General features: G+C 42.9%; 1 protein-coding gene across 1 annotated transcript; it reads left to right on the top strand.

The window, feature by feature from the left end:
• The first annotated feature begins 1,700 nt into the window (after positions 1-1,700).
• On the top strand, positions 1,701-22,982 carry SDAD1 (SDA1 domain containing 1). Its single transcript, XM_063309765.1, has 22 exons — positions 1,701-1,859; positions 3,010-3,114; positions 4,036-4,134; positions 4,693-4,803; positions 6,546-6,617; positions 6,701-6,801; positions 6,930-6,987; positions 8,625-8,699; positions 9,139-9,240; positions 9,608-9,677; positions 10,397-10,500; positions 12,443-12,500; positions 13,254-13,312; positions 14,161-14,237; positions 15,567-15,664; positions 15,975-16,051; positions 16,681-16,807; positions 18,196-18,293; positions 18,863-19,053; positions 20,251-20,335; positions 21,597-21,758; positions 22,655-22,982. The coding sequence occupies exons 1-22, from the start codon at positions 1,770-1,772 to the stop codon at positions 22,703-22,705; spliced, it is 2,070 nt and encodes a 689-aa protein (XP_063165835.1). The 5' UTR covers positions 1,701-1,769; the 3' UTR covers positions 22,706-22,982.
• The last annotated feature ends 658 nt before the right edge of the window (positions 22,983-23,640 follow it).

Genomic DNA, 23,640 nt, shown 5'->3' with positions numbered 1-23,640 from the left:
AAATATCTCTGAAATGATGACCCAACAGGTCATGGGTTGTCTAGTCAACACATAAAACCACAAACGCTGAAATGCAGGTTCCTATTACATTACCTGTAAGTGGTTAAGGCGTCAGGCTAGAAACTGGGAGCAATATACTTTTGAGGATGTTTTTTGAGCCAGCTATGTATCCTCTCAAGAGCCAGTTTGGTGTAGTGGTTAAGGCACCATGCCAGAAACCGGGAGACGGTGAGTTCTAGTCCCATTGTCAGCACTAGTGCATTCGAGCATTCACACAATGACAGTCAGGAGCCCAGGATCCTTTAACTGTTTAATGAAGCGAAATGACTAGGACAGAGGTAAAGCTGAGAATGGAGAATTCCCGCTAAAACATACATTTAAAACTACATTCCCTTGATTGCCTTCCTTTCCCACGAAAGTATGTCACCCCCCTTCCCATCCAGAGTGTTGCTGGTGTATCTCTACTGACTAGCCTTGATGCAAACCATCATACATCTGTAGCCATAATAATGCAATTCACACTCCAACTCAACACCCCCTCCCATCCGGCAACAGAGAGTCTACCCCATGGATAAGGAAGTGATGGAAGATGCTCCAATAAGGGGTTCTGTGAACATTTTGATTGGAGGAATCTGACACCCATCTTAGGCATGAACACCAGCTGGGTGACCTTGGGCCAGTCCCTCTCTCTCAGCCCTAGGAAAGAGGCAATGGCAAACCATTTCTGAAAATCTTGCCAAGAAGATAGCATGGTTTTATTCAGGCAGGCACCAGGAGTCAAGACTTCTTTAAATAAATATAACAGTTAACCGATGTCCCCCAATTTATGGGAACTTATCTGAGGATTCATCCAGGCAGTCATCAGACTGACTCAAAAGCACTATATATATATATATATATATATAAATTTCCTTTTCCTTTTTCTGTTTTATTAAATAAATGAGTGGCAAAATCACTTTGAAAATAACGCCAAGAAAACTGCAGGGGCTTATCCAGGTAGTTGCCAGGAGTCAAGACTCACTTGAAGGCACAGTTGATTTTCAGTAATTATATTAAATAATATATAACTGTGCTAATGCATTACAAGAAATGAATAGAATTTGCATGGGACTTGAGTATTTCTGCACTTGTTGGTCAAAAGACTAGAAGACAAGTTTGACTGGAAACACTTCGGATTTGTCTATTTTTCGTTTTAGATACATGTGACAGCATGCAAAACACTAAAGGGGATTAGACCTAGTAGGATATGGATGGGACACCACCAGGAAATCCCACAAACGTGAGAGGTAGGCAACACATCCAGGAAGAAAGCAATGACAAACTAATTCCACATTGTTACCAAGGAAGCTGCCTAAGTCAGCAGGTCTCAAAGGACATTTTTACCTCCATCACAGCGTTTCTCAGCCTCAGCAATTTTAAGATGTGGAGACTCAATTTCCAAAATTCCCCAGCCAACTCTGGGAGTTGAAGTCCCGACTTCTTAAAGTTGCTGAGGCTGAGAAACACCGCTCTACCTTAAAAGCCAGCTAGACATGTTGGGACTCCAACTCCCAAAGTTCTGTGCGCTGGCTGGGAATTCTGGGAGTTGCAGTCCAAGCCGGCCGCGAACAGCCGGGCGCCTCCACGGTTTTTGCTACTGCGTTTGAGGCTCTCTCGCGTTGGAAGGAGCCAAGACCCTTCGCGGTTGCCGTACCCGCGTGACCCAAAATGGCGCCGCCCAGCGAAGGCCCCACGTGGCCGGTCCGGAGGAGGCTGCGCCGTTCGCCGTCATGACCGCTCGCAACAACAACAAGCTGCCCCTGAACTTGCCGCAGCTGCAGAACTTGATCAAGCGGGACCCGCCGTCTTATACCGAAGAGGTGAGGAATTCCCGCGTGATGTTTCTGTGGAGTGTTAGCGCTTGGTCGTGATGCAGCTGGGATAGCAACGGAAAGGGCGCCTCTGAGCATATACAGAGTGGCTCAGGCTCGGTAGAGCTATGGCAGCCGCACCCTCCCGTCTATTGGAGACCGGATCAAAGCAGGGCAGTCCTAGCCGACTTCAGAAAGCTAAGCGAAGGTGATCTGGTAATCTTGGATAATTATGGACGCTGCCTGACTCCCAGCGAGTCTGGGCAGATAGGATTATATATGTATTATATATAAATAATACATATATTATTATTTATGTATATCTAGATATTATATGTATGCTACCTAACTCCCAGCTACTCTGGGTAGATAGGAGACCAACAGGAAATCCCAGGGTTTTCTGCTGTAGTTGACTGAGAAGTCGAATAACATCTGGGAAGAAGCAGCGGCCAAGCACTTCCACGCTGTTGCCAAGAAAACAGTAAGGACTGTCTGAGGATCCCCAGATGTTTATCCTGCCTTGATTTTTGATCAGCTCAAGGCAGCTTACCTATGTAATGCTCCCTCCTCCTATTTTGCCCCAGAACAACAACTCTGTGAGGTGGATTGGGCTGAGAGAGAGGGACTGGCCCAAAGCCACCTGGCTTGTTTTCATGCCTAAGGGAGGACTAGAATTCACCATCTCCTGGTTTCTAGCCCAGCACCTTCACTGCTACACCACTCTGGCTCTCATCATTTAGCAAAGTCATCCCCAGCGTGTCATTTGCCATTAAATCCAGGTTTCACTGTATTTTAAAACAGCCATTCCCAGTCGTTCTTCCAGGTCTTAGACCTTTCATAATTCACAGCCAGTGTAATGAAAGGAATTATGGGAGATGTGATCCAATGCATTTGATAGACACAGAACAGTTTCCATTGGTTGTCTGTTACCTTCCTGCATTAGCTAATATAACATAATGAAAATATTTGTTTGCAGGCCCAGGACATTTCCCATTCCTAGTAAATGCTACAATTCCACTGCTCCTTTTGAATGGAATATTCTTATTTTGTTTGTTTTGTTGAGCATCATTCTCGATCCTCACTCCCAGCTGAAGTTTGGCTATGGACATTTAGCATGAACTACCGTAGAAATAATTTTTTTTCTTTGGATTTCTCCTAGTTCCTTCAACAATATCGCCATTATCAGTCCAATGTGGATATATTCAAACTTCAGCCAGCAAAGCCCAATAAAGAATTGGCTGAACTGGTGATGTTCTTGGCCCAGGTAAAATGCATTGTGTGTGGTTGTGTGTGTATGTGAAGAATTTTGCTTGAATTAGATTAAGCCTTCCGCACTGAAGGGAAAATCAAATTATTAAGAGAGTGAAAATGGTAAGGCTTTTCCTTTAGATAATTCAAATGACAGGTTCTAAATGTAAACGAGTGAGAATAATCACTTCTGACAATTCTAATAAATGGAGCTAAAATTGATTTAGTAGTTCCTTGTGCTCGAATCATCGTTTTGCATGTGGCTCTAAAAATATTTTCACAGAAAATTCTTACCACTCCTGGAAAAAACAGAAATAGCATATGGATCAGAAGTTATATAGCAAGGAGTGCAGTGCTTCCGATTCAGTTCCAAAAAGATGATTTGGAGTGGGTGGGAGCATGAATGTAGCACCTGCTGCAACTTTTTAAAAGCAGCTGCATCTTTGTGGAGTCCTATGGCAGCCGCAGAAGATAGCTGCACAATCCTAGGAAGTGACACGGCTGCTTTAAACAGCTACCTTCAGAAGTAGCGTTCTGTCCTCTGAAGTACCTTTTCCAAAGAATTACACAACCCTGTAATATGCTTTGAAACATGCATTCAGGCTTATTAGGTGGAGAGGAAGTGTCCTCAGTTCTCAATAGCAAGCCTCTTTATGAGAAAATCTCCTTTTTGGTAGCAAAACCATGCTAAAGCTGAGATTTCATGTAAGAATATCAAAATGTTGCAAGATTTCAGATGCTTTGTTTATTTAATTGGTGAGGAGGTCACCTGTGCTCTGCACCTGGTGACACTGAGGTGGTCATAACGATTCATTAAGAAATCCACTCTAGTCCTATCATCACACGAACCCTCTTAGTGTTATTTGATTGCAACTAACCAAACCTTCTGCTTGACATGGAAATATTTATACTCGGCTTTCTTTTCTTTTTGAAACAGGTCGCCCATTGCTACCCTAAATATCTAGAAAACTTTCCACAACAGTTGAAGGAATTACTGTCCTATTGTCACACAGTCTTGGATCCAGATCTTCGGATGGTGAGCATCTGCACTCCCGATTTTTGGTGATTTGAAGCAGAGGATTCTCTGTGAGGGGACCGCTGTGCTGTAGGAGGCAGTCCTTTAGTTTCGCATTTTAAGAGATTGGAGCTGATGGTTTGGAATAGGATCGATTGGTATGTCATGCCATCCTGCTGATATTTTATATAATGTTTTGGTTGTTAAGGAAAGGCGAAAAAGAGGTGTGAAAAACTCAGTTTCTTTTCATGGTTGCCAGAGCTTCTACTCAGCTTGTAGGAAGTCATGGAGGCGACCTTGGAGAAAATATTCAGAAACTGTCGTAAAACTAAAAGTTGCAGAAGCGTGTCTTGAGTAGACACGTTCCATTGGTCTACCTCGAAGGGCTGATACTTGCCCGTGCTTTGAAGCTTCGGTCTGCCAACATTAAGGAACAGGGATTTTCTTTTACAAAATGGCAAGCTGAGAAACTGAGATGGAAAAATTGTATGGAGTAGTTGTTTTAGTATTAGCGTTGCAGTCTAGCAGATTCACATTTCGTTACTGCCATTATTAGTAACTCCTTTCTCCCTTTTGCAGACATTTTGCAGAGCTCTGATCTTGCTGCGAAACAAGAACCTGATTAACCCCACAAGCTTGTTGGAACTTTTCTTTGAGCTGCTCCGTTGCCATGATAAATTTTTACGGAAAGTGAGTAGCTGAACTGACTTAAAAAAAAAAAAAAAAGACCGTGCCAATTTTACTTTTAAAAAATGTTAATTAAAAAAGTAAATGCGGGCAACACATTCAGCAATTCCTTTAAAGACTGAGAAAGTGAATTAACAATCTAATCTCATTACTATAAGTCGTCCGATAACCTTGCTTGCCTTTTTGTCTGTGAGAGATACTGATGGAAATATTGCAAATTAAATAATCTGTTCCAGGAAGAGAAGCAGTAGCAGCAGTGAAAAGAAGGAGAATTAAAAATCTCCAGCAGGGCATGGGATTCCATTTTTTTAAATGCTTGCATTTGGTCTCTTACCATGTGCTGCAAGATTCCATTTTTTTTTTTCTGTTCTAAAGGCTGTGGGTAGATTGAAGTGAACAATAACAGTTCCCAGATTCCTGTGAAAATGGGTAGAAAGGCTGGGCCCAGTAGCATCTGCAAGGGGGATCAAAATGGGCAACGTGGCAGACGGAGTGTAGTGATTCAAGCTAGGGGCCTACCTCCCATTAAGGCAAAATACAGGTGGTTTGGTTTTGCATCAGTGTGTTGTATGACTCAATTACAATAGCCTGTCCCATTAGATCTGGCAGGGAAGGCATGCTACGGGTTCCATCGGCCAGGGACTTGCATTTGGTGGGTCCCAGGAGGTGGGTCTTCTCTGCTGTGGCGCCTTCCTTGTGGAACATTCCCCCCACCCCGAAGTTAGGCTCGCTCCTTCCCTGCTATCATTTAGGAGGTCCCTCAAGACCTGGTTATGTCATCAGGCCTGGGGGTCTTTGGGAACTGGAGACATTCTTAGATGGCTCCACTATGACTAATATTCTTGCTTTCTCCATGGGGTTTGTATATTTTAATTTTTTTGATAGTATTCTTGTTTTAATAATTACTTTTTATCCTTTATAACGATTGTTTTTATCTATTTGTTGCTTTATTTAACTGTACACCACCCAGAGTCGCTTTATGTGAGATGGGTGGCTATATAAATGTCATAGACAAATAAATAAATAAACCACAGATTATGGCTCAGTGCAAAATGTGAACTAAACCAGCTTGTTCTGCAATAATGGTTAAAAACATTGTGCTTTTACATGATGTGTGAGTACAGCCTAAACCTAACTGCATTCTCTTGCATTCATGTCTTGTGTGAGTGATACCTTCCTTGTACCCTGCAAAGATGGAGAACTTTTTGTTGAATGTGATTGTCATATTGCCTCAAGAACAAAGTATGTCAGATGGATTCCCTCTCAATGGTGGAGCAGAAATCAAGAAACAACACAGCTTTCCTGTTTTTTCTCTCGGTCCCTTCCTGCCTAGTTGGCTGCTGTTGGAAACTCTTGCTAAGAATTAGTTCTAGAGGGTTTCTAAAATTAGGCCAAAGGTTGTTCAAGTTCACCTCTACTCTCTTGTCTTAGCCCAGTGGTGGAGAATTGTCTGCTTTCCAGATGTTGCTGAACTACAGGTCCTAGCAGTCCATCTAGTGTAAGCTGACATCATCCAGAGTTGCATTTTTGAGAGTTAGGTGGCCCAATCAGTCAGTCAGTCAGTCAGTCAATCTATCCATCCAGATTTTGATAGGTTCATTAGCTGTGAAGGTCACTCTGTGACTTTGAACCAGTTGCATCTCTCAGACTGACCCATTACCAAGTGCCTGCTTCTGCTTCAGTTCATTTTACTTACAGAAAGTTTGACAATTATTCATATTGAAATTTAGCTCTTATTTTGACAGACGTTATACACTCATATCGTCACTGATATCAAGAACATCAATGGCAAACACAAGAACAACAAAATGAACACTGTAAGTTTTCTACTTGATCCATCAGTTTTGAGTTTGAGTGGCGCCAGGAAACTTCCTCAAAAAGAGTGTTTCTTCTTTTGCAGATGCTTCAGAGTTTCATGTACACAATGCTGCAAGACAGCAACCCAACTGCAGCCAAGATTTCACTGGATGTGATGGTTGAGCTGTACAGGAGGAACATCTGGTAGGTTGCAGGGCACATTCCAGGTATAGGATCTACAGTATACAGGAACAATGGGGACCTGTAAGAGAAAATAAAACATGTTTAATTTCTCAGTCTCTGTTGTAAAGTGTCTTTTTTTTTTAAAACAGGAATGATGCCAGAACTGTGAACATCATCACCCTGGCTTGTTTTTCCAAAGTCACCAAGGTAAAATGAGCATTTTGGACCAAGTGACTGTTTTAGTGTAACTTATAGTTTATTCAGTAAGCATTAAGCATAAAGGAATGGGAGAAAGTTATTCCATAAAATTCGATTGCAAAGGATTGAAGAGATGATTGTTTGTCTTTGCCTGGATAACCCTTCTGGCAGCTGAGAAAGGCTGGTGCATTTTACAGGTAGTCCTCATACAGTAGTCCTCAACAACCATTCATTTAGTGACGGTTCTGACTTACGACGGTGCTGAAAAAACCAACTTACAGCCGGTCCTCACACTTTCAACTGTTACCGTGTCCCCGCAGTCACGTGATCACGATTTGGGCACTTGGCAACTGGTTTGCATTTATGACCGTTGCAGCATCCCATGGACACATGATTGCCATTTTTGACCTTCCCGGCTGGCTTCTGGCAAGCAAAATCAATGGGGAAACCACGTGACTCACTTAACAACCATGTGGTTCACTTAACAACCACTGCAAAAAAGTTTGTAAAATCGGGTCGGATTCGCTTAGCAACCAACATTCCAGTCCCAACTGTGTCGTTAAGCGAGGACTACCTGTATTTTATTTCTTAATTTCAGTTTTCTGTTTCATTACACATTTGACCAAGGTGTATTTGGTTATAACCTATGGTTGCAAGAATAAATTATAATCAGTTGTTGTGGGAATCAGTCACTTCCTCCCTCTCTGCTAAAATGAGGCTTTTATGAACATGCTCATCCAGGTGGGCAGATTCATGGCCTCATGTGACCCCCTCAAAGCCCCATTTGTGGTCCTTTGTGGTCTGAGATGATGCCACTAAAATCCAACAACAACAAATTAGCCACATTTTGGTAGTGTGACTTGTTGTGGGAGCATTTTTACAAAGTTAAGAGCTGGAATGAGTGGAAGGTCTTTGAAAGCCTAAGTGCTCATTTCCATCCTTTGAATTTCCCCACAAACCTTGAAAAACGCTCCCCACTCCGAAAAAAATTGGCTTGTGTTGAGAGAGGTTTAAGTATGGGGGTGGTTCACCTTCTGGAGACCTCCCCTTCTATTCCCTCTGTTAAAACCAAAATAACACAAAAAGGGGTTTTTAAAAAGGAGACTCTGGATGGTCTCCTTCAGAAGGTTGGGGCTAATTTGCTGCTCCCCACCCCTCCAACATTGCTAACTGAAAGGGTAGGAGTCTCTCTCCTTATGGAGCCCCTGAAAAACTAGCAGTTTTTAGCAAGTTGTTAAAAATGCTGCAAGTTTGTAACACTTGTGAGTTAGTTTATAAAATTGTTGTGACTCCTTTAGGCTACATAGGTTGCTGTTAAATCAGCCTTTCCCAGCTTGGCCATCATCCAGAAGCATGGAACTCAATTCCCAAAATTCTCAGCTGTGGTCCTGCTGGCTGGGAAGGTCTTGGAATAATCTCGAGGTAGCCCAGATTCAAGAACATAAACATCGACCCTGAGCATGTTAATGAAAATGTGGGATGTAAACATACATACTTTTTTCTAATTGGTGTAGGGTGGGTAATATTTCTGCCTTTGTTAATTCAGCAGTGTATGAAACTTGTGCGCTCAAGGAGTTGGCCGTAAAATAACTGGATTTTCTTTGAGTCCTTTTGGCCCTTCATTGTCACCTCTCATGACTGTGTAGATCCAAGTTGCTGGCTTGACATTTTTCCTTGGGAAGGATGAAGATGAAAAGAAAGACAGTGATTCAGAATCAGAGGTTAGTGCATCTGGAATCCAGAATAATAACTCTGTGACATGCCCTGGGCCTAATTCTCAAGAGATGAGAAGTATGTACTGGGACTGTACCAGAAGCGTGTGTGTGGACTGTACCACATTGATTGAATGCACCTCCATTAAAAACCAAGAAATATCCTTGAACAGTGTCCGATGAGAAGGATTCTGTGGTCATTTTCTCTCTGAGTTACTATTTAACTTGTTGTTTCCAAAGCCTATCTCTTTATTTTCAGTTCCATGACCCCTTGATTGTGCATTGCCAATAAGATGCAGCAAAATTTGTAGAGGGAGCTGTGCAAGATTATGTCTATACACCCAGGGGGTAGAATTTGATTAAGAGTGGATGTTAGTTGCATGCTTTCCTCATTGCAAAGCTTTACTGGATCTTAAATTGCTCTTTTGTGAATTACTTATTTCCCAAGGATGATGGTCCCTCGGCAAGAGACTTGGTGGTACGGTATGCCACTGGAAAGAAAACCACAAAGAACAAGAAGAAACTAGAGAAAGCTATGCAAGTTTTAAAAGTGAGTAGTATGGTTTGGTAGATGTGCTCAGCAAAGGAGATCTAGAAGTATTCTGAAACTTGTTCTCTGTGCCTGTCCTAATATCTTGATCTCTGTTTGTGTAAGGTCTCTTGTGAAGTGATGATCAACAATCTGGAAATGGCCACAATGCATAGGATGTTCAGATTGGAATTTCACTTTCATGGTCCCCAAACAGATTTTAAGATAAGACATGGATGTTCAGCAGGTCTAGAGCAAACATTTACCAATAGTTAGATGCACGGGCTGATTCAAAGAAGAATTAAGAAGTTAATTCAAAGAGGGTAATGAAATGTAATTGTTATCATTCCCATTCTTCACTGAACATGCGTCTTTCCATCTTGCCCAGAAACACAAGAAGAAGAAGAAGCCAGAAGTGTTCAACTTCTCTGCAATTCATTTAATCCATGATCCCCAAGGCAAGTTCATTTGACCTGAGATAAGTCTCTGCAAGAGGTAGCTTCTGACTGACATTATTGTCTCTTGGAAGCTGAGCAGGGTCAGTCCTGGTTAGTATTTGGATGGGAAAACTCCAGGGTATTCCAACTAAGACTCACTCCATGATGTCACCATACATATTTCTACACAGACAATTCGAAATGGGGCTTTTTAGAATCTCTGACCTGTGTCACTTCCTCCCTCCTTGACTCATTTTTGGGGTCACTCAGAGCTGGGGGAAGGGATAGGAAGAGGGGAAAATAACTCTTTCCTGGGCATTTTGGATTCTGCACCTCTGTCAGGGTATCTGCACCTCTGTCAGGGTACCTTCAATACCCTCCCAGTGTTGGAGCCCTCTCTGCTCAGGGGCTCCCTCCCTTGGGTCCTGCATGGTCTTCAACTCAGATTCTCCCTCCACCTTGATACACAGGTGTCTCCAAGTCACACCACGCAAAACCAACCTCATGACTGTCCAGCAACCTCCCTCTCCATTGCTTAACACCACTGCCTTTTATATATTTTCATCTAAGGCAAACATGCCTACATCCAGGTGTTTTAATCAGGCATGAAACTTCTCAGTATCTACGTGACACAGAGCCTGGTTTTGTCATGCAGAAAAACCTTTAACCTTGAGAGCATCAGGACAGCTCGCATGCCTTTCTCTAACCTTCCCCTGTCTTCGATTTCCTGTTGCTTTCAGACTTTGCTGAGAAACTATTAAAGCAGCTGGAATCCTCAAAGGAGCGGTTTGAAGTGAAGATGATGTTGATGGGTCTGATTTCTAGGCTGGTTGGGATTCACGAGGTACGATTACCAGACTGTGCTACTTCTCCATCTATCTCTTCCATCCCTTTGCTTTAATTCTGGGTGCTCTGTGGCAGAAAAGTAAAACGCGCTACCAAATTTTGTGGCCATTGACAAGAGGATTAAGGAACACATATCCCATCTGTGGCCCAAAGGGACACGGTGGCGTTGCGGGTTAAACCGCTGAGCTGCTGGACTTGCCGATCAGAAGGTCGGCGGTTCGAATCCACGTGATGGGGTGAGCTCCCGTTGCTAGTCCCAGCTCCTGCCAACCTAGCAGTTCGAAAACATGCAAATGTGAGTGGATTAATAGGTACCACTTCAGCGGGCAGGTAACGGCGTTCCGTGTAGTCATGCCGGCCACATGGCCACAGAAGTGTCTACGGACAAACGCCGGCTCTTCGGCTTTGAAACAGAGATGAGCACCGCCCCCTAGAGTCGGACACAACTGGACTTGATGTCAAGGGAAACCTTTACCTTTACCTTATTATCCCATCTGTGGCCCAAATTCTGATTTATTTTTTTTTAGGGGCAAAGCATTCAGTGCTGCAAATCACTGGGTTTAATTGTTTTTCTGTGTGCTAACAACAGCTCTTGCCTTTATCAATCCTCAAAGATGAAACTGAGATAATAATTTATAGTAATTTATTAAACTTGTATACTGCCTGACTCTCAGTCAGTGAGTGGGTGGCTCACAGCAATCAAAGAAATTACAATAAAGTCAATAAAGAACAAAGATAAAAGATGGCAAGTGCCATGAAGCAAGGGGTCTCATTCTCCCTTGCTAAAAGCCTGGGTGAAGAGCCAGGTCTTCACAGCTCTCCTAAATAAGACCAGAGTGGGGGCCATCTGGATCTCAACATATGATGAGTGAGTGTTGCTGGTGTTCCATAAATCTTTTGTGTGTCTTGATAGTGGTGTGGGTAGTGCCTTAAAATGCATAGCTTCAGCTTTCAGGACCAGCAGAAATGGCTGAGCAATGCTGTGGTATAGGTGTGAAAGTGTTGAATGAAGATTGGGAAGGCCCATGTTCAGGACCCCTCTGAGGTATAGAAGATCATTGGGTTCCCCAGGAGCCTTTGGGGGAGCAATTGGAAGAGACAGCGCTCTGTACAGGCCTTAAGAATCTGGAAGAAAAGCGGGATGTAAATCAAACAGTCAAGGAAATGGTGTAATTTTACCTGGGCTTTTCCTCTTGGATCTGCAAATTGATGATGTTATTCCTGAAGAATGAGAAGACCGTCTCGCTTATAGTTAGTGGTGATGCTAGGAAGAAGGGTTTGAGCACAACCTCCTTTTCAATGTGTTAGAACAATGTTTTTCAACCTTGGCAACTTTAAGATGTGTGGACTTCAACTCCCAGAATTCTCCAGCCAGCATGCTGGCTGGGGAATTCTGGGAGTTGAAGTCCACACATCTTAAAGTTGCAAGGTTGAGAAACACTGTGTTAGAAGGAGATACGCATGAGGAGTTCCATCCATATTTCAGAGAATGCAGATGGGCAAATTGTCCCCAGCAGTGACATAACCTGAACAAGCTATGCTATCTGTGGCATGATGAGAAAAAAATATTCCAGGACATTTGGTGGTCAAAGACTCTTTCTACCTTTTGTCCTCCTTTCCAGATTTTCTCTGAAAGCTGCTTTAAGGATCTGATCCTTTGTTAGTGCTACTGCTGCACAGTTAAAATTAGCTCCCTTCAACTGACTGCCTTCCAAATGGGTTGGATTATAAGCAGCAGCCATCTGCTGGAGACAGTTGGAATTGTAGTTTCAACAACACATCTGGAGGGTGCCAGGTTGGGTTCATCTTCTAATGATGTTCCAACTGCTTTTCACTCTGGCTTAGCTGCAAAGTCACCTTGTGGTGGGATTTCCCCCCCCCCTTTCAGTAGTCAATTTCATTCATAGCTGACTTCTTGCCAATGATCTGTGTTTCCATAGCTTTTCCTCTTCAACTTTTACCCTTTTGTGCAACGATTCCTACAACCCCACCAGAGAGGTAAGTGGCATAAATTCAATATATTCTTCCCAACCTCCTTATTTCCCTTTGCTTTGTGGTTATGGATTGAGAGGAAAAAAGGGTTCTTGCTTACTCTGCTGTGTGCTCCCTTCTTGCTAAGGGCTGCTTTTAATTTTCGCCCATCCTGAACCTTTCTGGCCCTTTGCAGCTGTTTTAGAGCAAGAAAACAAATGACTCAGCTCCAAAGAAAGGCCTCGGTAACAATTTATGTGGATTTTTCTGAATTCCTGTGGAAATGAATCCTATACTAGCTCAGTTTTATGAGCAGTCAAAAGTTTCTCCTTTTTTAGTCCAGGAGCTCCCAGGAAAAGTGAAAAGGGACGCTTTTTCTAGCTGTTTCTAGACACATTTTATTATATCCTTTTGGTAACAGCCCTGATTTTGAAGGAAGATACATACATTAAAAAAAACAACAAAGCAGGTGTTCACTTGCCGAAAAAAGTCTAGGTTGCAAAGTAATTGTTACTTAACTTTTTGGGAAGTCAGAATACTGGGAAATGGCCGTAGGTCAATAGCAAATTCAAAGATTCAATTCCTAACATCTTCAAGTCAAGTGGGAAAAACTTCCATTATCAGAGATGGAGAACTCCTGCCACTTGTTGCCAATGGTCCTAAAGAAGATACGTCAATGATAAATGTGATGGACATTTTTGCCGTTCCGTTTGGGGAACACATGTACCTTTTCTCCATCATCACAGCTGTCCTTAATTTTGGTTTCTTTTTTTGTTGTAGAAGTTACCAAGATTCTTCTTTTTGCTGCACAAGCATCGCATCAGCTTGTCCCACCAGAGGTGAGGCTGTTTCAGGCTCATGTTGATCAAAGTCACTAGGGAGAAGCAGTTGCTTAGCTTTCAGATTCCTTACCCCAAAGGTAAAAATAGGATATCCTCTTTATAGAAATCTGTAGGGCTTAATGAAATGAGTATTAGTGTGTGGCTGATACTACATATTCACCAATGTAGGCTGAGTTCACACAACGTTGTGTTGGGTCTGGATATGCCGGAAAGTAGAACCAGTGCAAATTGGCTTAGTGGTGTGGTTCGAGCAGTGCTTCTCAACCTTGGCAAGTTTAAGATGTGTGGACTTCAACTCCCAGAATTCCCCAGCCAGCATGACTGTCCAGTTGCCTTAAAGCTCTTCCGCTTAATGGCCACCACCACGTCTTACATGAATCTCATAGGCTTAATCGTGTGCTGCAGGAAGAAAGAAACCCTTGTCTGAATGTTTTCAGAGAAGGAGAGCAGCTTCTCCCCGTCTACTTTTTTTATGCCATGCCTGGTTTTATATGCGCCAATCATGTCCCTGTCAGTTTTGCCTTTTTTTCCCTAAGATTAAGAGTCCCAAACTTTTATCTTCTTTTTGAGAAGATCCCAATATAAGCTCCTTGATCGTTCGGGTCGCTGCATTCTGTCTTTTGCCCAGTTGTTTTTGTTAACCTAACCCAATGGAAATGGTGGATGGATGGATAGATGGATATAAAGGTATCAGCTGGGCTGAAATGCTCCATGTAATTCAGAGTTTGTTATGCCAGCACTTTTTGATGTAATAACATTCCATTCCTTGCTTTTTAAAGAAGGGGAAAAGATGCCTCATACCCAGTCTTCAACATAAAAGTGTTTTTTTTTCTTCTTTTTGACAGATTATGCAGCCAGTGCTCATGACAATAGCCAACAACTTTGTCACAGACAAAAACTCTGGGGAAGTTATGACAGTTGGGTAAGCATTTAGACCTCACGCTGCCGTTGTTAAGTGAATCACTCATGGTGGTTAAGTGAAACATCATGGGACCATGACTTGTGACTTTCTGCTGGCTTCTCCACTGACTTTGCTTGTTGGAAGCTGGCAGGGATGGTCGCAAATGGCAATCACGTGACCACAGGACACTGCAACCATCGTAAATATGCTCCAGTTGCAAAGCACCCAAATTGCACTCACATGACCCCAGGGATTCTGTGATGGTCGTAAGTTTGAGGACTGGTCATAAAGCTACTTTTTCAGAGCTATCATAAGTTTGAATGGTTGCTAAACAGGGCAGTTGTTAACCAAAGGCTACCTGTAATGCACAAATCGTAGATTTCCTTAACTTAGGCAGAATCCAACTTTTCACAGAATAGAATTTCATGGCTTTGGCACTGAAATTAGTGCCAGTGATGCATTATGGATTATATCAGGGTTGTGTAGAGTTTAGACTCAATCTTCATAGGTCCTTTGAAGTGTGTGAAAGCACAAATTTAGCCCTTGTGTGCAACACTTCAGAGTAACTGCACCTTTTCTAGGACTGGAGCTGCTAATAGGTCCTAGGTTTGTACTCCTGAACATTTCTTGGATATCAAATCAGAGGACTTCACAACTCTAGTATACGGTGAAGCAGTATAAGAGTATATAGACCAGTTTGGTCTAGTGGTTAAGGCAGATGGGCTAGAAACCAAGAGACTGAGAGTTCTAGTCCCGCTTTAGGTGTGAAAGCCAGCGCGGTGACCTTGGGCCAGTCCCTCTCTCTCAGCCCAAGAGCCAATCAGGCGTGGTAGGAGAGTTCTAGTCCCACCTTAGGCATGAAAGCCGGCTGGGTGACTTTGGGCCAGTCTCTCTCTCTCTCAGCCCAAGAGCCAGTCAGGCGTGGTAGGAGAGTTCTAGTCCCGCCTTGGGCATGAAAGCCGGCTGGGTGACCTTGGGCCAGTCCCTCTCTCTCAACCCAAGAGCTAATCAGGCGTGGTAGGAGAGTTCTAGTCCCGCCTTAGGCATGAAAGCCGGCTGGGTGACTTTGGGCCAGTCTCTCTCTCTCTCAGCCCAAGAGCCAGTCAGGCGTGGTAGGAGAGTTCTAGTCCCGCCTTGGGCATGAAAGCCGGCTGGGTGACCTTGGGCCAGTCCCTCTCTCTCAGCCCAACTCACCTCACAGGGTGGTTGTTGTGGGGAAAATAGGAGGAGGAAGGAGTATTAGGTATGTTTGCCACCTTGAGTTATTTATAAAAAAATAATAAAGGGATGGATGGATGGATACATACATACATCTCCTATTCAAAAAACTTGTATTTTCCCATTTTTTAGGATCAATGCTATTAAAGAGATATCTGCTCGATGTCCTCTGGGCATGACAGAAGATTTGCTTCAAGACCTGGCTCAATACAGATCTCATAAAAACAAAAGTAAGTCATTTTTGTGTGCATAAAAAGTTAACAACTTCTGTAGGCTCATATTTCCTCCTGAGGGACCTTGTTGAGTTGATTCAAATGCTGGTTAGCTTTGCAGAGTTCAGTTATTAATTCCAAGGGAGTGTTTTCTTTTAATTGGCTTTTTAATTTATTTCAAACATTTCTGAAAACTTCAGTATTTTTGTCATCTTATTTGTTTTTAATGGGAAGCAGTCGGGAAGAATACAATTCAAAGGTATACTTTATAATAATTCTGAACTTAGCTTTGCAAGTCACGCTCAGTGTTGTTAATGGTTCTTTACAGATGTCATGATGTCCGCAAGGACCCTGATACACCTGTTCCAGTCATTGAATCCACAAATGTTGCAGAAAAAATTCCGGGTAAATAATTATTTCATTTTCAGTCAATTCCTGTTGCAACCAACAGATCAATATTCAGTTGATCCGAAAAAGCAGACACTGCACCTGCGGGAAGCATGCTAGGAAGGAAAAAAAATTCATTTTCATGCCAAAGAAAGAACTGCTAATGATTGATGCTTGCCTCCTGAAATTAAAACAAAGAGTCAAGTACGATTAAGACTTGGTTTGAACTTCTAGGTGAAAGCTTTAATCTGTTGACAACATTACTGGGTCACATCTGATGTGCTGGCTCTTGCATTGTCTGCCTCTGGCTCTTCTGACTTTGATCCTGGGGCAATAGCCCTTCAGCAGTTGGCTTTTCTGCCATTGGCCACTTGGTGGACCTGGCCCACTCCGGCATGGAACCCTCTTTGCACCTGCTGGTGTTGTGGAAGACAGTACTGGCTTATTGAGCTGCTTTCTGTGATTGCCATGCAGTATCTTCAGGCCTTAGAAACTATCCTCTGACAGCGGGAGAGAAGATCCCCCAAGCTTGAAGCCATCCAAGCTGTCCTGCAGCATCATGTGCAAAAACAGGGTGGCATCCTTTTTAGAAATATACTTGTAGGTAGGATGCAGTGTTCATTAAACAATAATTGATTTGTCTGTAGGGTAAACCAACAGAAGCCACATCAGAAGCCAAGATTCATGAATATGGGGAATTGGATGTCAAAGATTATATTCCAGGAGCTGAAGTCCTGGAGCTCGAGAAGGAAGAAGAAGAAAATCTTGAAGAAGGTCAGTTTGAGTTTTGCTTTTCTAAATTGCTGCTTCTCTTGGTCAGAAAGGAGTCTGTGGCAGAAACTGAGCTCATTTGATCCATTTCAGGGTCATGGATGTAATTAAACACATTGCAACTGTAATGCTCGCTTACTCAGTTGATAAAGAACAAGGAGTAGAGGAGGGTGCAAATACTTTTTGAATCTGATCTTTTGTTAATTTCAAGTTCTGAAAAATCACAGCTTTGGTTTACCAAAAGGGCTGTGTCCTTTGCCACCCCTCCCCCCAAAGACCTGCAGGATCTATGTGGTACAAAGACAGCTGTGGCTATAAATACCCAGTTAACTATCCAGTATTGTATTTTCCAAATGGTGCAATGACAAAAAGATTCTGTTGCTCCCAAAGTGGGTCCTCAGGAAATGTTGGGTGAGGACCTTAATGCCATGTGGCTGCATGTAGCAAATCCAAGCCATCAAAACCAGGAACTGTCAGTAAGAGTTTAAAAACAATTTGAAGACTACAAGTTTTATGTTCCCCAGCCAGCACTCTGTGTGTCAGTAATGAGGATTGTAGAGGGGGTCTGCTAAGATTGAGAACAGTTGAAAGAGCTTTGGAGTGGAAAATTCCTTTGGAACAATGTTCTCAATCTTGGCAACTCTAAGATAGGTGGACTTCAGCTCCCAGAATTCCCCAGCCAGCTGGGGAAGGTTGAGAAATGCTGCTCTGGAGCCTAAAAAAGGATGGTCGCTCTGCAAAGTTCAAGATGGGGTTCAAGACTGTCATCATCTTGCCTGTGGAGACATCTCCAGATGCTTTAAAACAATTGTTTTGATTAAGGGTGGCTGGCATGCTTCCTTTAGCCTCATTTTTGTTTTCCATAATCCTTCTTTATACTCAATGGGCTCCATACATTTTCTTAGAAAATAAAAATAATCCCAACCCCCCACCCCCATAGCCACAAACTAGCCATGGATCGATTTAAGGTGGGGGTGTATTGTGTCTTATGGCACCTTAAGGGCTAATCATATTTTTGTGTGTTTATAAGGACTGAAAAGCTTTTGTGGATTAAACTTCATTTCATATTCAGAAAGTATTATCCTGGTTGGTATGTCTATGTGTGTGTGGACACAAACGCATGGAAAATAGCTGGAAAATTGTAAATGGTATGATTACATGGAAACCAGAGACAAAATGGACAGCCTGACATTTAAAGTAATTGGTAATAATAATGATGCTTCACAAAGTAGTTCCACTATGCAAGAAATATTGGCCTTAATAAACTTTTTAATGACTGGTGTAGCCTTTAGATTTACACTTTCCCTCAATGGAGGTCTGAAAAGCAAAGCTCTCTTAAAATAATTTTTCTGATTCTGTTCCACCACCCACCTCTTTTTACCTCTTTACAGATGGTTGGGAGACAGCCAGCTATAGTGAAGAGGAAGATGACGAAGAGGGAGAATGGGTGGATGTGCATCACTCCTTGGATGAGGAACAGCAAGAGATGGTGGGTGTTTTTTTTTATCCTTGTTTTTACCAAACATCTTCCCCCATGATTGCAATTATTCTATTTTTTTTTAGATTTTTCTTAGCCTGCCTTTATTATTTTTATAAATAACTCAAGGCAGGGAACATTCCTAATACTCCTTCCTCCTCCTGTTTTCCCCACAACAACAACCCTGTGGGATGGGTTGAGCTGAGAGGGAGTGACTGGCCCAAAGCTACCCAGCCAGCTCTCATGCCTAAGGTGGGACTAGAACTCACCATCTCCTGGTTTCTAGCCTGGTGCTTAACCACTAGGCCAAACTGGCTCTTATTCTTTGCTAAGTTATTTTCCTTTGCTAAATTATTCTTTGTTAAGTTCCTGCCTGTTTTAGCTGTACCCAATTTGCAGAATGAGACAGCCAGACACAGTCTGGGACCAGGTGCATCAGCACACTTGCCTGCAAACAGTTGCTCATTGTGTGCAGATGCGGCTCATCGCTGTGAAACTTGCTCAGTGTCATTCTTGGTGAAGAAGGGGGTGGATTTCATTTGTCTTCCAAGTCTCACCTGTTTTGCACCTTCCCTTGAAAGGCTGAAAAGATTGAAAGCATGCCTGTGGAAGAACGGAAGGCCAAGGCATCAGCCATCAGCAGTGGCCGTCTTCTCACTCAGGAAGACTTTCAGAAAATCCGGCTTGCTCAGCTTAGCAAAGAAATGAAATCTGCACCTGGCAAGGCAGCCAAGAGAAAGAATATTGAAATTGAGAGTGACGATGAATCACGGTAAAAGTCATTGATAAAAGCAAGGGATTTGTGCACTGAGTGTTGGGAAGGGGAGAACAGCAGAATCATACATGAAATGACATGGGCAGTCTTTTGAGGAACCTCTGAATGAGTCATCTGGTTCTTCTTGTTCTCCTTCCGTTGCTAGATTTTCCCAGCCTCTGCAACTCAAACTGATTACAGACCTGGAACTTAAAATGATTGCCAGAATTTTAACTGTAAGGCGGCGGTGTTTCTCAGGCTTCCCTGAAATGTCCATTTGGCAGTGCAAAGAAATAATACAAGTAGTCCTCACTTAACAACCATTCATTTAGTGATGGTTCAGATTTACAATGGTTCTCACACTTACGACCACCGCAGCATCCCCATGGTCATGTGATCATAATTTGGGCACTTGGCAACCAGTTTGCATTTATGGCCGTCGCAGCGTCCCATGGTCATGTGATCACCATTTTCGACCTTCCTGGCCGGCTTCCAGCAAGCAAAATCAGTGGGGAACTGCGTGATTCGCTTAACGACCACGTGGTTCACTTCATGCCTGGGGTGATTCTCTTAACGACCACCACAAAAAAGGTCATAAAATCAGGTCAGATCCGCTTATGACCGCTTAGCTTAGCAACTGAAATTCAGGGCCCAATTGTGGTCGTTAAGTGAGGACAACCTGTAATGCCAGACCCATAACTTCATTTTGAAGCTTTGTTTTAGAGTTGTCAGCTGCCAAGAGTCTTTCAGGACAAAGGAATGTAAATAAAATATTGAACTGGAGAACTAGACAGAAGGAGTTTACTGAGGCAGGGGGGTTATTTCAGCCAACATTCTGTTGTATAAAAAATGTCCCCTGTGTAAAAGCTAGCTCAAAAGAGAGGACACTTTGAACTACTTTGTTTATGTATAAGATTTTATTCCTGCCTTTATTTATAGTCAGCTCAAGGTGGCATACATACCTAATACTCCTGCCTCCTCTTTTCTTCACAACAACAGCCCTGTGAGGTGGGTTAGGCTGAGAGAGAGAGTGACTGGCCCAAAGTCACCCAGCTGCTTTCATGCCTAAGGCACGACTAGAACTCACAGCCTCCTGGTTTCTAGCTTGGTGCCTTAACTACTACACCAAACGAGGTCTCAATTTTCTCCTCCCCTTGAAGGAAAAACATTTTCCTTTCGGCACCAGGCTATCAGTACCTCTGTGATCTTTTGCAGGGGGGAGCTGCTTTCACTTAGAGACATCGAACGCCTCCATAAAAAGCCTCGGTCTGATAAAGAGACAAGATTAGCTACTGCATTGGTGAGTTGTGTTGGTGTAAACGTGCCAGACTTAAATTGGCTGCAGTTGTTCAAAACCGTGCAAAAAGCTCAGCCACCCTTTCCCAGTTATCTCTTTGGTGTCTCCATTTTGATGTTCTCTCTGCCTTCCAAAGGGGGTCTTTCATGTTAAAAACCTCTAAGCCGGAGGCATGTGGTTCGGGTGGGGGGTAAGACTGCATACCAGAGATTGCAACCCCAAACTTAAGATGCTTTGAACAAGGAAGTGGATGGTGGGCAGGAGAAAATGGAATCTTGTTTAAAACAGTATTTTTAACATATTTACTTTGACTGCTCTCCAAGCGTGTCATCATTTTTGCCTGTTGTCACTTAAAAATTGCAAGGGAAGGCAATTCGGCAGGAACTTGGAGAACTCCTGTCTCATTTGGGATGGATGTTTTTTGTGAAGAGTAGTCAGCGGATGCTCTCTTCACTTACCTTGCTCACCTTCTGGGGGCTGTGTTATACCTCCCACCTCCATCAGAAGTGTGACTAATGGGACAAAATCTGGGCCCCAAGATGAAGCACTTCCCTCTCCTGGAAGGCCCACCAGGCTCCTCCTCTGTTGGCACTTTGGAAAATAAGCACATACACTACACATCTGTGTACATAGAATACAGGCCATGTAGGTCCTCCCAGGGATCTGTCTTGGTGCTGACCAGTTTCCCTTTCCCAACAAAGTTTATTTAACAAAAAATAAATAAATAGGAAGCTGGCATGTGACAAGGCATCAGCCTCTATTATTGTATGTATCAACAGAAATGAATTTAGGCCTGAAAAGTGGTCCCACTGGGAGGGGGAAAGGGTATTCTGGAAGTTTCCCTTCTAGTAGATGAGTGAGTCTTTTTGACTCTCCCTGCCTGTCCTTACAGCCATATTGTCAGTGTGTCCCTGCCCCCCACCCCCGATTTCAAAATAATAAATATTATCCTGGCCCAAAACGGCTGTGTACGCCTAGTTTAAATTTATGAGCTGATTTTTAGTTGTTAATGTAGCTGCTTATAATGCTGTTGCATTTCTGCAATGCAACTATAATTTGTGAGCGCCCTTATTTACTTCTGTAAGTTGTGCTGCATATTTTTTAATTTATTTATTTTTCAAATTTGTATAGCCGTCCATCTCACAAACAGGCGAGTCTGTTTGCAAGTAAAACACACCATGCATTTTAAAGTTTTTTAAAAAAAAGAGCGAACTGTGTTGTAAAAGGTTGTAGTTACGTCTCTTTCCTTCCCCGTGGCTTTTAGGCTGGCAAGACCGACAGAAAAGAGTTTGTGAAAAAGAAATCAAAGTTGAACCCTTTCGCCAGCTCCACTAACAAAGAGAAGAAAAAGCAAAAGAATTTCATGATGATGCGGTACAGCCACAACGTCCGGGTGAAAAATAAGCGTTCTTTTAGGGAGAAGCAGGTGAGTGATAATTCTTGTCAAATATGCTTGAACAAAATACAAGTCAGATTTCTCTGTTATTATGCTGATTATTTTTAATTCTGTGGTAAGTCCCTGAAAACTACATCAAATTGCTGGAAAGGAGTAAGTGTAATGTTTGTTTATATATGGTTGCATCTTGCCTGAAGGAAAACGAGCCTGAAAATTAGTCCGTGTTAATTAAGCATTAGAGATAATGCATATTGCGAGCTGTGAGCAGCACATGATCATTTGGAATGGATTATTTTTATTTCTGTACAGTAAGCAGCTTTTTAATTCATTATAGTGCTTGATTCCTTTAGTACCTGTGCTTCTGTTTACACTTCCACTTTATAGAACCAGATCCGGTTAATCCTTAGATGGGAGATTTCCAGAAAAATTTCAGGTCTATAAGCTAGACTAGTGTTTCTCAACCTTACAAACTTTAAGATGCGTGGACTTCAACTCCCAGAATTCCCCAGCCAGTCATGCTGGCTGGGGAATTCTGGGAGTTGAAGTCCACGCATCTTAAAGTTGCCACGTTTGAAGAGCACTTGCTTAGAAGGTTAGGGATGGTGCAAAGCACTGAAATTCTAACATTTCTACTTCATTGATTATTGCTTTTGGGATTAAACATATACCAGTAAGCATAATAGGGTTTCTTTTATTTTTGTGATATGGAAACCATCCAATTATGGTTTAGCGTTATTTTGGCTTAGCATCATGTATGGATTGGAATAGGGTACATCATGCAGTTGAGGAATATGGCACCTGAGTGTTTATAAGGGATTTTCAATATTGTGCAGCGTGTAAATTCAGCTTTTCAGAGATTTTTTTCCTTTGCAAAGTATGTCTTGTATGCTGATGGGTATTTTCTTTTTGTTTTGGCCTTATTCCAGCTGGCTCTACGGGATGCACTCTTGAGACAGAAAAAAAGGCTGATGAAATAACATCATGACATGGTAGAGGATATACATTTCAGAATTTACAGCTTGAAAAATAAAAACTAAGAGGCTGGAGACAGGTAGCTGAACGTTGTGACCTGAAGTGATACATGGATTTCATTCTCAGCATAGGAGAGTTTGAAAAGAGACTGTTGTACGTTACATTCGTAAGAAAACTATTAGTGAAATTCAGCTGTTTTCCCAGCTCAAGACAGCCTTGGAAGAAAATCTGTTCTGAAAGTTTTAAAAAAAATCAGTAGGATAATAAAAGCCAATGATTTGAGTTCTGGTGCTCATAATCCAACCCAAATCCTACGAACTGCAAAGGGATTGTCTTGCGAAGTAATTAGCACTGGAGAGCTGCATCAACCTTCAAATTTTTATATATAGGGGAGAGGAAAAAAACTACTACATGACTGTAAAATACGGTTTTAAATATATTTTAAAATATTTTCTGCCTTCTCATTTATTCCGACTAAGTTGTAGCATGAGTGGGGCTGAGTGACCTAACCAGTCTTGCTAACCTTTCCGCCGAATCATAGTTGGAAGAGACCATAGAGGTCATCTAGTCTAGCCCTTGTCCAATGTAGGATCCACTAGAGCATTTCTGACAGATGACCATCCAGCCTCTGGTTGAAGGCTTATTTTATGTATCTAGGACAATGAGTTGTCAGACCGCCATGGTCGCGGGGCGCGTTAAGCCCGAATCAAGCGCCCGGGTGGGTGCGTTGGGTGCGTTGGGTGCGTATCTCGCGCGGCGCCAGCTTTGCGCCTTTTGACAGCGGCTGAAGCTTCCCCGGGTGGGGACCCAGACTTCGCCCGCGGAACTCCTGCCCCGGCTGCGCCCTCCCAGCCGCGGCCAGATGCCAGCGCAGCCTCGGGTCGGGCGGGGCGGCGTGAAGAGGCGCCGAGGCAGCCAATCCGGAGCGGCGGGGCGGCCG

Source organism: Candoia aspera, chromosome 8, assembly GCF_035149785.1.
Source record: "Candoia aspera isolate rCanAsp1 chromosome 8, rCanAsp1.hap2, whole genome shotgun sequence".
NCBI classification, from domain to species: Eukaryota; Metazoa; Chordata; class Lepidosauria; order Squamata; family Boidae; genus Candoia; species Candoia aspera.
Note: the sequence above shows the minus strand (reverse complement) of the source record. Positions and strands in the feature narration are given on the sequence as shown.

Bases quoted from the DNA above. Each gene is read 5' to 3' on its own strand.
- SDAD1 (XM_063309765.1), top strand. From the start codon at position 1,770: ATGACCGCTCGCAACAACAACAAGCTGCCCCTGAACTTGCCGCAGCTG. The intron at 9,678-10,396 runs GCAAGTTCATTT...TGTTGCTTTCAG, and splicing joins TTTAATCCATGATCCCCAAG to ACTTTGCTGAGAAACTATTA. The intron at 14,238-15,566 runs GTAAGCATTTAG...CCCATTTTTTAG, and splicing joins GGGGAAGTTATGACAGTTGG to GATCAATGCTATTAAAGAGA.